Source organism: Wolffia australiana, chromosome 1 (genome assembly GCF_029677425.1).
Source record: "Wolffia australiana isolate 7733 chromosome 1, ASM2967742v1".
NCBI lineage: Eukaryota > Viridiplantae > Streptophyta > Magnoliopsida > Alismatales > Araceae > Wolffia > Wolffia australiana.
Genome location: NC_135835.1, coordinates 8,100,804 through 8,115,261, shown reverse-complemented (window position 1 = coordinate 8,115,261; position 14,458 = coordinate 8,100,804). Strand labels below are relative to the sequence as shown.

Sequence of the window (14,458 nt, the reverse complement as noted above, 5' to 3'; positions counted from 1 at the left end):
TTCTAACAAGTGAAGTTTTTCTTCTATAAAAGGGGGCCCAGTTCAGCAATAAAAATTATTCCTTCTTGCCCCAAATTCTTCTCTCTTCTTTTTTCTCTTTCCATTAATCACACTGTCTACTCAGATACAATATACTCACCTACCCTTCTTCCTGATCCCCCCTTCTTCCTGATTCCCAACCTTCCCGGCTGCACTAGGTTGACCCGGTGCTCTTCTCCATTGGTTAGCCAAGTAGAGGGCAAACGGAGGCGACAACAGAGGACTGTCAGCGACAACCTACCAATGGAACGGAGGTAATGGAGTTTAAAGATTAGTGGTGTATTTGGGGACCAATGCCAAAGTTTAACGCAGGAAGATCGCACCAATGTTGTACTTATGGCAATCTTCCGGCCATCCAACAACCTATAATGCAAGTAACTATTCCCACAGGGGCTAGGAAGTAAACCCCACAACCCAAAGCTACGAATAACAATTAGTATTTGCTATTGAAGAATCCTCAAGGGGGAGGAAGCTCTGAGGAGAGAGAAAGTGTAGAAGAAAACAAAACACCTTGTCTTAGGGTTCTCTTCAAGAAGGTACACATAGAGGGAACAATGGAAGAGAGAGAAAATAAGAAACATATAGAGTATTCAACACCCCCCTCAAACTCGTGAGTGGATGTCCATTCCCAGTTTGACACACAATTCTTGAAAACGCGGGGTAGACTGTCCTTTGGTGAAAATATCAGCTCATTGATGGGCAGACGGTGTGTAGGAAATGCAAAAATGTCCCGACTCCAGCTTCTCTTTTATGAAATGACGATCAACTTCAACATGTTTAGTGCGGTCATGTTGCACTGGATCATAGGTGATGCTGATAGCTGATTTATTACCACAAAAAAATTGAGTAGGTTGATGACACGATAGCTTCAGTTCTGCAAAAAGATTGGTGAGCCATAACGCCTCGTAGAGACCTTGTGCCAGGGCACAAAACATGCTTTTGCACTGGATCTAGAGACAAAGGATTGTTTCTTACTGTGCCATGTAATAATATTGCCACCAAGAAAGGTACAGTAACCCGTCGTTTAGCGATGATCAACATGAGAACCAGCATAATCGGCACCAGTAAAGACGTCCAATTGGAGACCACTATTACGATTGAATTGAAGACCAAGACCCATGGTGCCCTTAAGATAGCGAAGTACGCGGTTGGCAGTATGCATACGACTCGCTTTTGGAGAATGCATAAATTGACTTAACACGCCCATGGCATAAGCGAAGTCAGGGCGAGTGTGAATCAGATATATCAGCTTACCGACCAATTTTGATACCCTCCTTGGTCAACAACCTCCTCATGCTCCGCCAGAGATAGCTGATAATTCACTTCAATAGGAGTGGTGAGGGGTTGGGAGTCCGCCATTCCAAGCTCTTGAAGGTCCGTCACTTCAATATATTTTCTCTGGCAAAGGACGATTCCAATCGCAGAGTATGCCACCTCAATGCCAAGAAAGTAGCGGAGGAGGCCAAGATGTTTGATATCAAAATCACCAGCAAGGTGAGCCGCCAACTGAGCTGCCGCATGTGAGTCATTCCCCGTAATGATAATGACATCCACATACACAAGAAGCAGTGTGACTCCCCAAAACGAGGAATGACGAAAGAAGAGGGTATGGTCACCATTGCACTGAGAATATCCAAATAGTTTCATCGAGTGCGTAAAACGACCAAACCAAGCCCGAGGAGACTGCTTCGAGCAATAAAGGGCCTTCTTGAGACGACACAACAAGGGGGATACGGAATGAGCCGCATAGCCAGGAGGCAAGGCCATATAAACCTTTTCATGGAGATCACCATGAAGAAAGGCATTCTTGACGTTGAACTACTAAAGAGACAGTCATGATGAGCCGTGAGGGCAATAAGAAGACGAACAGTGTTCATCTTAGCAATAGGGGCAAATGTCTCCAAATAAACAATACCAAACTGCTGTGTATAGCCCTTAGCCACAAGACGAGCCTTATACCGTTTGAGAGAACCGTCAGACTGGTACTTGACTGTATAGACCCACCAACAGCCAACTAAGTGCTTTCCTGAAGGTAAAGGAACAAGATCTCAAGTTTGATTTTTTTCCAAGGCAGCCAATTCTTCCATTGCATGACGCCACTCAGGTGAAGCCAAGGCGGCAGCCACTATCTTCGGAATGACAATCGAATTAAGATCGGTGAGAAAAATGTGATAAGACGGGGAGAGGCGATGGAAGGAAACATAATTGGCCAAAGGGTAAAGGGAAGTGGAGGTACATGATCAAGGGGCTTTTCGAAGAGTAATGGGAAGATCATCAAAAGGCATTGCCGGAGGGAGGAGAGGGTGGTGCAGCAGGGAGTGGTGCAGATGTCTAGGCAGGGGCAGTCTAGGGACGACGCTGACTACGATGGTACGTGGTCCCATCAAATTTTTGTGGAGCGGAAGTGGGGAGAGTCAATGGAGGAGTAGTAGAGAGAGGAGACAAGGAGGGCGGTGTAAGTGGAATAAGGGAATCAAGGGACTCATCGTATGAAGAGGAAGTGGAAGGAGAGGACCACGAGCTAGGACGGTAGAATGGAGTAGACTCATCAAAGGTAACATTTTTGCTCACAAGGAGGCAATGAGTAGAAGGGTGATAGCATTTATATTCTTTTTGATGAGAAGAGTAACCCACAAATAACAACAGGGCGCCTTAGCATCAAGTTTATCCCAAGAAAGATGATGGGTAGCGATGTAGCAGGTGCACCCAAAGATACATGGAATAAGATTAGCGTTCAAGGAAATTGTGGGATAGACCCGATGCAGGGCATCGAGAGGGAAGGCGATTGATGAGGTGGTCAATGGTTAGAGAAGCTTCACCCCAGAAATATTTGGGCATATTCATGTGAAGGAGAGAGCGAGTGGTATCAAAGATGTGACGAAATTTGCATTCTGCAAGACCATTCTGTTGAGGCATGTAAGCACAGCACGTTTCATGGACGATATCATGAGAGGTGAAGGTGGAAATGGTGGAGTTAACATAATCACGGGCATTATCGGAGCGGAAGCATTTGAGAGATATACCAAATTGATTATGGATGAGGGCATGTAACGAAATGATAGTTGCATTAAGATCTGATTTATTTTTGAGGAGATAACCCCACGCAAAGCGGGTGGAATCATCCACAAATATCACTAACCAGTGGGCGCCAAAAGTACTAGAGATGAGGGCTGGCCCTCAGAGATCACTGTGAATGAGGGAGAAAGGAGATGATGAACGCGAAGAGGGGTCAGAAGGAGGATAAGATGCCCGAGAATGTTTAGCTAACCGACATAGTTCACAAACAAACCCGTTTGCATGACGTCCATGAAACAAACGAGGGAACATTAGTTTCAAAGTAGAGAAGGAAGGATGTCCCAAGCGACGATGAAGAAGCCAAAGAGGGGCCTAGATTGCACTGGAGAGAGCCACACCAATAGCAGGGACTGAAGGAGAAATAGGTGGAGAGTGGTGAAGGATGTAGAGACCACCGCATTCCTCAGCAAGTGTAGTCATTTGCCTCGAAACCTTATCACGATAGAAGCAATTATTAGGGTCGAAAAATAAGTCTTAGCCAAGATCTTGAACAAGGTGACAAAGGGAAACAAGGCTAAGGGTAAGGCGGGGGACATGGAGAACATGTTTGAGGGTAAGATGGGAAGAGAGTTGGACACTCCCAACACCGGCCACAGGTAGGAGTTGACCAGATGCAGTACGAACTTTATGAGAAATAGGAGAGGGGTTGTAGGAGAGAACACCTTCAGGAGGGAGTTATGTGAGCAGTGGCACCTGAGTCATCGATACATTGCATATGAGAAGAGGAAAGGGAAAAATGTGTGCCTTGATGAACCAGTGAAGTAGAGTCAACCAATTTAGACTGAAGGAGTTGTAGGAGTTGGTCAATTTCAACACGCCCGAGTTGATCTCCCATAGAAGATGTGTCTGCAGTAATCGGTTGAGGTGGCCCAGGGAGCGATGTAGAAGAAACCGTGGATGGTCCTGTGAAGGCAGGGGTATTGATCGGAGGCACCAAAGTAGTCACCGAGTGATTTTGGTGAGCATTCTTTTTCTGTAACTTGTGGCATGTATCCTTAGTATAACCTCTTTTCTTGCAATAAATGCAGAAAAGAGAAGAATTTCAATTGGGCCCGTGGCCTATACTCATTGACTTCTGGGCTGCGGGAATCGCGTGAGGTTGCAGCACCGGGGGAGAGGGCGTATGAGGCTGCCCACCTTGAGTAGGTGTAGGTCGTGAGTTCCCCAGCAGCTGAATAGCCATCGCCGAGACAGGTTCCGAGTGAAATATGCCCAGCCTACCTCCTCCATCTGAGCGCAAGAAAGGCCCCCTTCAAGGTAGGAACCTTTTCCCAATGAATAAGCTGGCTGCGTAGAGACTCATACTTGGGGTTTAGCCCCATGAGAAATTTGAAGACCCAGAGTTGGAGAATACTTCCACGATCAACCAAGTTGGGAATCAAGAGGCATGTAGTGATCCAACTCGGCCCAAAGAGATGTCAATCCCAGGCTATAAGCTCGAACAAATCTGGGCCATGGACTAAATTACTGGAGCGAGTCACGAGTTCATAAATAATGGCCAGGTTGTTTTGCTTAGAGTGAGATTCTTGAGCAGCATCCCATATCTCCTTGGCTGAGTCTAGAGATAAGAATTCCGCAGCACATGATGGACTGATACTGTCGAGAAGCCACCGATGAACCACACCCTCAACATCAAGCCAATGATCATAGTGAGAGGCAATGGGAAGCAGCGGCTCTACCAGAAGATGCTTCATAAGTTTCACTTTCAAAGTAATTCGAACATACTAACGCCATTAAAGAAGATTCAACGCAGTGATTCGAGATTCAGAAGGTATACAGGGCAACAAATAGTACCAAGAACTCAATTCGAATGAATGAGGAGACAGCCCTGGTGGCAAAGAGGCAGCGGAGGTAGTAGAATCATTAGACGCCATATTGTTGATGGAGATCCGGCAAGATTAATATGAGTGAGGAGATACTCTAACTTGGACAAATCAAGATGGCACTGATAGCGCCGAGTAACGTTGATGCCGAATAAAAATTGAGGAACGCCAAAAGAAAGGCCAAGGAATGAAGGCCGAGAAACGTCGGACGGTTGAACTTGAATCTGCAGGAATGCCGACCGAAGAACCCCTCAGGACAAACGTCAAACAGTGTAGGCGATGAGAACACGCCTAGTAATGAAGACCAAGGAATAAAGGCCGAGAAACGTCGGTCGGTTGAGCTTAAATCCGCAGGAATGTCAACTTAGGATAAACGTCGAACAAGTGGTAGGCGATGAGAACACGCCGAGCAAAGGAATGAAGGCCGAGAAGCGTTGGCGGTTGAGCTTGAATCTGCAGGAATGTCAACTCAGGACAAACGTCGAACAGTTGGGAGGCGATGAGAACACGCCGAGCAAGTCGAGCTTGAATGCCAAAGGTTCCTTGTTGGCGTTAGGTCGAGTTTGAGCACCAAACAGGTAGAGCTTGAAGATCGAGCTTAATGGCGATAGATCGAGCAACAAATCATCGGCACCTCAGAGGAAGTAGATTGAGTGGCAAATAGATCTGACGAACAGGTCGAGCCTGATGGGCTCAGATAGATCAAGCTAGATGGCTATATGGTTCTGAGGAGAAGGTTCTGATACCATGAAGAATCCTCAGAGGAGGGGAAGCTCTGAGGAGAGAGAAAGCTCCGAGGAGAGAGAAAGTGTAGAAGAAAACACAACACATTGTCTTAGGGTTCTCTTCAAGAAGGCACATATGGACGGAACAATGGAAGAGAGAGAAACTAAGGAACATATAGAGTATTCAACAGCTACAAAAGCCGGCTAACCGGGGTCTTCCTGCATATGAGAACATCGTAATGGATAAGGGCACAGGGAAGACTATGACAGCAGAAGCCAACACTCACTTTGAGGTGGAGGCAATGGCGACATGGTCCAGTCCAGGGGAAGGAGGGAGTCCATTCTTATTCAATGTGCCTGCGCAGTTACATTGGCCAGTGGGCCTGGGAATGGTGCACCCGGGAGACAACATCAGGGCCTATCAGAGATGGTTAGACAAAGGATGGCATTTTTCCAGCGAATGGTAGAGGCAAATCTGGAGGCAACACTAAATCAGTCATCATTTGAATTTGGGCCATATGATGACGGATGGGAGAACGAGAAATCATGTCGAGACAAAGTACGCTGGCCAAAACAAGACACAGAATTGAGGGGTATATTGACATGGAAAATACTAGTTTTATATGCTTGGAATGGGGCCGCCATGCACGGGTTTGCAGAAAGCTATTCATTTGCTGATGGTGTGGAGAAGTTTTTCCCCGCCAATTTGACGGCCAACAGGGAAGTGACAAAGGCATGATAGCCTATGTACAGGGGGTGAAGCGCGTGGAATCATCCAAGGAAACCCACCCATCATCAGCGGTTGGGGGGGAAGATCTGTGCAATGGCCTCCCTCTGGAAGTGAGGGACATAATTGGGGGTTCCCTGTAGTCAGAGGTCCGGCATGAGCTATGGAATTTTGACGGGTTCTAATGGGATTTCGAACATAGCGAGCACCGCAGGCCACGGTCAGATCCTTCAGGACACTCCATGACATCATCTTAACAGATTGGCATTCAGGGACCCCAACATGGTGATATATTTTTTGATATTAGATGTGGCAATGACGGAAATATACCAGCAGCCTGAGATGGTTTGGATTTAAGGCCCTGAGAGGTGCCTTCAAGGTATGGCCACAGCTACACTATACACTGCCAGGCCACAATCATCTTGAAGACATGGGCTACAACACAGTGACACACTGGTGTCTTCCCCCCGGAGGAAGTGAGAGGGAGGACTATTAGAGACCTTTCAGCTATTCAGTTGAAGCAACAACCTCAAATCCATTTACCACGAGACATGACATCCATTGAGGGGTCGAGTGGGAAGCAAGCCACCAGCTAAAACATCACTGGCACTAGTCATTGATCAGCAGACTACAGGTCTTAAAAGCCGGACCACGCTCAGATAGAGTAAGGGTCACCATGAGAGGGTGATACCACTCCTCTTGACAGCCAAGAGACTACTTTAGCACCAATATTGCTGATGCCAATGTCGATGCTGGGGAGAGTGGAGCATACAAAGCCAGTCAGTCCAAGTCAATCATTGCCGACACCAGAGAATGAGAGACACCAAAGGTGGACGCCTGAAGTCCAGGTTGGGAGCGGGATCATGATATTATATAAGCGGAGACAAACAAAGCTGAAGCAGGCAAGTGATACAAGATGGTGCAGGAGCCCCAAATAACTAGGTAACTCAAATCGTGGAGGGGGATATTATACAGTTCAAAGGTGTGGTATACCGCTAGGATAAATTGACATTGCCAGATGAGACAGGGAGAAAGATATGAACGTTGGCTGAGAAGAACGGTAGACTTCAGATAAAGGAGACAGGGCAGGCCAGGAAAACTGCTGGGCAAAGACAAAAAAAGCCAACTGGTGAATGATACTGAGGAGTTTGAGAAGGAGCCCTCTAATGTCAGGTAGGAAGTGGAGGCAGAGAACAGCCCTCTCAAGAACCAATGGGCACATGCAATGGTCAAAGCAGTGGAGCTGTAGAGAGAGCATATGCAAGAAGGGGGCCATAGGTCAGATATGAAGTGTATCTCTTGGAACATACACGGACTCCATGATTAATAATGATCTGGAGTAGTGGGAAGATACCTTCATGAGTGGGGTGCCATGGTAGCCTGTCTGCAGGAGATGATGATGGAAATGATAGGAATCTGACAGGGTGAGGCTTCCTAGAGAATTTCCAAGTAGTAAATGTGAATGGTTGATTCTAGGTTTTGATGATGGCTTGGAACAAAGCAGCATTTTCTAAAGAAAGTCATGGATGGGACAATATGAGGTAGCAGCAAAGCAGAAAAGGAGGAGCAACAGCTTTGAGCGTGATGTGACATGGGTCTAAGCTCTAATTGATGCTGTTTGGCGAGACTATATGGGAGGACCAAGACGGAGCAGTATCCTTTTTCCATGGGATCCCATTGCCCTCTGGGGGGCTTTAAAGTGATGACAGAGATGAGAATAGTCCCCATGGTGCTAGAGGGCAGGACTCAGGTTCAGCAGCATTTTGATCTTTACATTAGTAGGGTTGCAGGAAATGGGTCCCACGAACTGTGTGCACACATGATGCAGCACGAAAGGGCCTACCACACTCTCTTGCTTTGACACATTCCCATGTTTGGTGGAACTGTTGGAGAGGTTCCCATTGGCTGATGTGCGAGCACTCTTCAAACTGCTATCGCACCATTCCTTGATAGTATGGACGGGGTCATGAAGGCCATAAAAGGTCCACAAAGTTTAAGATGGATAGATTATGGCTGCAGGAGAAGGGTTTCAAGGAAGAGCTGGTGTTGTGGTTGTCATCTCAGCGGGGGCGAGGAGCGGCCACCGTGAGATTGGCCAATTAACTTGTAAGCCTATGACATCATCTTACAAGGGTCATGAAACAAATCCGAGACGGGGGCAACCGAAGGCGGCATGACGCCTTATAGTCTGACAACTGGATGATCCAGAGGACTACAGAACAAAGTGGAAGAAGATATGATGGAAAAGAATAAGTGTCCAGAGGTGGTGGAGGAGAAAAATAAGAAGTTGGAGCCAAATTGGAGGCAGAAATCTCAGCAACAATGTCTTAATACAATTGTTCAAAAAAAAAAACAATGTTTTAATACATGTTCAGAGGCAAGAGGCACACAGCAGGTGGAGCCTACACAACATTTTACCCTTGCGCGGAATCCTCAATACATGTTCAGCGAATTTGGGATGGCTCATCTAACGAGATCTTGGAAGAATTGATGGGCATGCAAAAGAGCTCATATATCTTAGACCTTTGAACGAGACACAAGATTGCTGGGAGTGGGGCACATCCTTTTAGATCAGATATGCCTAGATGAAGATCAAAAGGGAAGCGTCAGAGGATTCAACAACCATTATCGCATGTGGTCTGCAGTGGATTTTTATAAAGGTGGGGATTTCTTGTTGGTTGTTGATGAGGCGGCAACTTGTAACACAATCTCCAAAAAAGAAAGTTCCTGGACGCATTGGCAAAATGTGTTCTATGCACAAGCGGACAGGAAGATTGTTCTCAATTTCTCTTTCCATATTAAATTGCCCAGGTGATATGAACATCGCTGCGGATCCGAGGGGTGGATATATCTTCTGATGAGGCCTTCGGAGAGTCTGCTGGGAACACAAATCCAGGAAAAATATGGGGAAGGCTTCTCTTGATGCTAAGGGCAATCTCGCTGCACCACAATGAAGTGGTGTTTTAGGAGGGGACAGATTTAATGGACAAGATTCTTCATGACATGGTATCTTTTGTGACATACTGGTTTAGAAGAGGGTGAAGTTGGGTCCATTATGTTCATCTATTTTAATTGCAGGTTGATCACCAATCTTGGGTGATCTTCCTTTTTTTAAAAAACAACCATTCAAAAAAGGAAAACACAAGGTAGAAACAAAAAAAAATTAAAAGTAGAAAATAATCAGCATTGTTACTAGATGATTATAAAAAATCAACAACAAGAACAAATTACAATAATTATTTGAATTACCCAGTAGAAAATGAATTGAGTTCAAAGGGGTGACTTCTCCAATAGAAGCACTCATCCTTACCATATCGTTACTCTGTACGTACCAATGAAGCCTTTCAACAATCTGCACAAGAGAGTGATATTAAAAAACCAATCTTTGCTTAGAAAAAACTGTTTTCTCAGCATGTCACCATTTAAAAAAAGAATAAAATATCAGTAAGACAATTCGGTGCTTATCTATTTCTAAATTAAGATAAAGCTTTCAAGAGATTGATCCTGGATAAACCATTTTTTTGATCCTGGATACCATTAATATTCAGATAAGATCATTTCTTCCATAATGAAAATATCTTCCATTAACTAACAAGAATTGTGCTATATATAATTAATGGGAAACTCTGCATTCTCCTTTACTCAATAGCAAATCATGCATTGAGTAAATACGCAAAAATAGAGGGATGAGGGAAAGAGAGGAAAAAAGGAACCTTTACTTAGGCCCGTCTACCAATACATGTAATAATCCCTTAATTAGAACTAAAGAACTACATCATAGGACCTGCGACCACCACCCTCCAGCAAGTTAGGTGTTAGTGATATATTCCTATATCGGGCTAATGGGCCCTGTTCTATAAGCCCATTAGCCCTTTATCTCTCTTCTCTCACTTAGGGTATATATATACCCTCTTCTTGTAACATCTTTGGTACATTATTCCATTTTCCTTCTCACTCCATCTCTCTTGATCCACTTCCCCCTCCTAGGGTTAACATTAGGTATGGATGTTCTTTGTCAGCTCTGCTGGAACAGAACAGACCAGCAGCCAGCCTCTACATTTAGGGTTTCAGAAAGAAAAAGACAACTTGAAATTTATGCTCAGAGTCTGCAGTTTTAATACCCATGAATCACACTCGTGGGCTTGGCCCTACGAGACTAGGCCCGGGCCCGGCCTGAGTTTAAGTGACTTAATTCACAAAAAGAGGTCACTTAAACAGTGAAATAAACGGTACAATAAGGAGCTCTGTTTAACATCCATTGTCAAGCTTGGTGTGGATGTTGTCCATGCCAAGCTAGCCAACTAACTTGAAGAATGCATAAGGTTGAAGCCCTTTGATAAATATGTCTACAACTTGATTGGAGGATCCTACAAACAGCAGCTGGATAATCCAAGCTTCAATCTTTTCTTTAATGAAATGGCGAACGACCTCAACATGCTTCGTGCGATCATGCTAAACCGGGTTATGAGCAATAGTAAGGGTTGTCTTATTCTCACAGTATACACATACTGTTCCCTCCAATTGGGACAATAGGTCCTGTAAGATTCCTCTGATCCAGATGCTCTCACATATACCTTGAGCTAGTGATCTGAACTCCGCTTCGGCACTAAACCTAGCAACAATATGTTGCTTCTAACTTCTCCAGCTCACCAAGCTCCCAAACACATACATGCAGTCCATCGCAGAGCCTGCATAATCAGCATCAGTGTAAAGTGTAACACTTTTATATCTTCCTTTCTTGAACTGGACACCTTAGCCAGGTGTACCTTTTAGGTTTGCCAGAACCCAATAAGCGGCCAGTAGGTGTATTGCACAAGGGTCGTGCATGTACTGACTGAGGAGGCTCATGACAAATGTAATATCAGACTGAGTATGATTCAGATCAATTAATCTCCTGATCAGCCGCTGATATGACTCTCGATTCACCGGTGGAATTCCTATATGATCCTTAGCTTTGTGTTTGGATCGACCATAGTGCTCGCAGGTTTACACGCTAGTTGGCCTACTTCCTTGAGAAGATGTAAGATGTACTTATGCTGCTCGAACAAGGTATCCATGAACTTCCCAGTCCAAGCTCAAACAATACATGTCTTTCAATACTGACTAAGCCATGTAGTCATAGCTGTATCCTATCCCATAAATCCATACACTGACTAAGCCAATAATGCTGGGTTGAAATCTTGCAATATAAGTACTCCCAGCCCCCCTAAGAGAACTAGTCTGCACACTATATCCCACTATATGAGGGCCATCCCCCTTCCTCCGATCATGAGCTTTGTCATAAAAATCTTCTCATCATATCTTCAAGAAGCTTCTTGGCGCCCACTGGTAGTTTCAACACCGAAAGGTAGAAGATGGAAATTATTGAGAGCATGTGACGCGACAACACCACTTGTTCCCCCCTCAACAGCACTCTAGTTTGCCATCCTTCCAACTTACGCTCTATCTTCTCCACCACTGGATGCCAGTTTACAGATATGATATGAACCCCTGTCAATGGGAGACCCAGATATTTCATGGGAAGTGTACCACTAGGTGTCTTCAAAGGCTCTGAAACAATGTATTTTCTCCTCTTGCAATAATCTGAAACCAATAAAGGTTGATTTGACATGGTTAATATGTAGTCTCAAATAGCTCGTGAAAAGGTCTAGTAGGTTGGATAGGTTTATAACCTCTTCAGGCCCCTCTATGAAAAAAAGTGGTGTTGTACACATGTTGTAGAAGAGAAATGCCAGCCGAAAATTTGGGGTTCTGAAAACCTTTCAGCAACCTGTTTGAGCAAGCCTCTGTTGTGCTTATGGCAAGGGCATCCACGGCCAAGACAAAGAGTAGCGGGGCTAGAGGGTATCCTTGTCTAGCCTCTTGTTGCAGTTATATCCAGCTTCCTTCAGGACGTCTATTCACAGCACTGCGAAAGAGTTGGAAAATTTGGGGTTCTGAAAACCTTTCAGTAACCTGTTTGAACAAGACTCTGTTGTGCTTATGACAAGGGCATTCACAGTCAAGACAAAGAGTCGCAGGGCCAGAGGATATCCTTGTCTAACCTCTTGTTGCAGTTAAATCAAGCCTACTTCAGGATGTCTATTCACCAGCACTGCGAAAGAGTTGCATGTAATACATCTTTTTGTCCAACCCACCCATCCAGCTGGAAAAACTCAGCAGTGCAAAGAGGCTCATAAGAAGTCCCAGTCAAGGCAATAATATGCATTAGCAAAATCCACTTTCCACATGAACCCTCTTACTATCAATCTTTTTCCGCGCAGTCAAGATTTCTGATGTGACGGCTGCACCATCAATCAATTGTCATTTTGGAATAAAGGCAGATTGGAAAGGACCTACACAAATTGTGAAGCACCTCCCTAAGGCAGTTGGATAAGACCTTTGCTATGATAAAATATACGGAGTTGGATAGTGTGATTGGCAGAAAATCTCCCACTCTCGTGGGTCCTTGACATTTTCGGAGAAGTACCAACTATGCACAGTTGATTTTTTCCAGCCCGAAATTTTGTTGTCAAAATTTCTCCACCGTAGCCATTACCTCTGTCTTAATTGTCTCCGAAAACGATATAAAAGAAGACTGGGAGGCCATCAGGGCCCGGGACTTCTTCATCATTTAGTCCCTTGATTACCGCTTAGACTTCTATCTCTGAGAAAGGACTCACCAGTTCTCTGTTGTGCCTCAGTCTAGTTGCTCCTCTTGCTCTCCGCCTCCATTGGTGTCTAGCTCCTCATCGTGAGAGGGTCCTAAAGTGATCTGCAACATTCTGCCAACAGCTTGGACGCTCATGTACTCTTGGTTTTCTATGTGTACCTTCAATATCTTATTTGTTCGCCTTCTCCCATTTGCCATAGGATGAAAGAATCTTGTGTTGGCATCTCCCTTCTCTAGCCAAAATTGTCTTGACCTCTCCAGTCAATCCATCTCCACTTTGTTAACCTCCTCTACTATTGTCTCAGCTTTTGTGACTCTCTGTTCCTTCCTCATGTGATAAACATCTGATATCTCCTAGGTCATCCAGGACCACGATTTTGGCTATAGCTTCAAATTGCCATCTATTACACGATTTTGGTTATATTTTCTCAATTCCAGGAGGTGGTTGCGTAGGCCTTAAATTTTGTTAGACAGCTTTACTGTGGCTAACCCCTGCTGTAAATTTTCAGTCCACCATCTTGCGATGTTCTCCTTGAAGCCTTCCTCTTGAAGCCAAGATCTGTCCATTTTAAAATATGTGGATCGCGAAGTTCTCTCTTGTGAATGCCAAATTATCAGTGTGTGATCTGATAAAGGTCAAGGTGCCACTGCAGTCTGCCAGCGGGAATTGTTCAAGGAGCTCCATCGAGCAAAGAAATTGACCCAGTCGCGAAAGAGTCATAGGGCCCGCTGAGCTCCTCCATGTGTATATGCAATCCCCTGGCCCCATTTCCGTGAAAGATGCCTCTGTGATGAGTGCCCAGAATTCTTCAAAACCTGGGTCCTGTCCTTCGGCTCCATTAGGTCTGTCGTCTGCCTCAAGGGTCCCATTAAAGTCACCACCAAACGGTAGTGGTAAACCTTGGTATTTCGAAACCACCTCCGTTAGTTGCCCCCAAAGGAATGCCCTGAGAACCAGGTGTACCAACCCATAGAATAAGATGACCACCAACTGAAAGCCGTCCCGTCACTTTAATAATACCGCCGCCTTGAAAAGCCTTGTCCAATAGTCTTTTTGAAAAGCCTTCTTTAGGCCACCATCAGCCCTCCGGACCTTCCTATTGCGTTCACAAGCAAGTACCCAATAAGGAAGTCCCTGCCTGCAATTCTCCAATCCCACACCTCATACTTTTCCAACATGGTCTCCTTCAAGCACACCACATCGGTTCCCCATTCACGTAGGTATCCCCCACTATACCTCTTCTCTGCTCATCAAACTTCATATACATCTTCTTTGCTCACAGAGCCTTCACACATTCCATGATGTGCATGTCATGGGCATACCAGATCAGTCCCTTCCTTGTTCTACTCCCACCAGTATCCTGATCCATTTGCTATTTTTGGATTCGAGAGCTGTAATCCCTATCTTCTTCCCCCA

The 14,458-nt window shown here is 45.1% G+C and overlaps 1 protein-coding gene across 1 annotated transcript in view; it reads right to left on the bottom strand.

Moving 5' to 3' along the window:
- LOC144704466 (protein ENHANCED DOWNY MILDEW 2-like) overlaps positions 1-14,458 on the bottom strand; it is a 61,291-nt gene that overhangs the window by 27,187 nt on the left and 19,646 nt on the right. Inside the window, exon 13 of the mRNA XM_078576908.1 lies at positions 9,700-9,741. Coding sequence (XP_078433034.1) covers positions 9,700-9,741 — 42 coding nt within the window. The remainder of the gene's footprint in view (positions 1-9,699; positions 9,742-14,458) is intronic.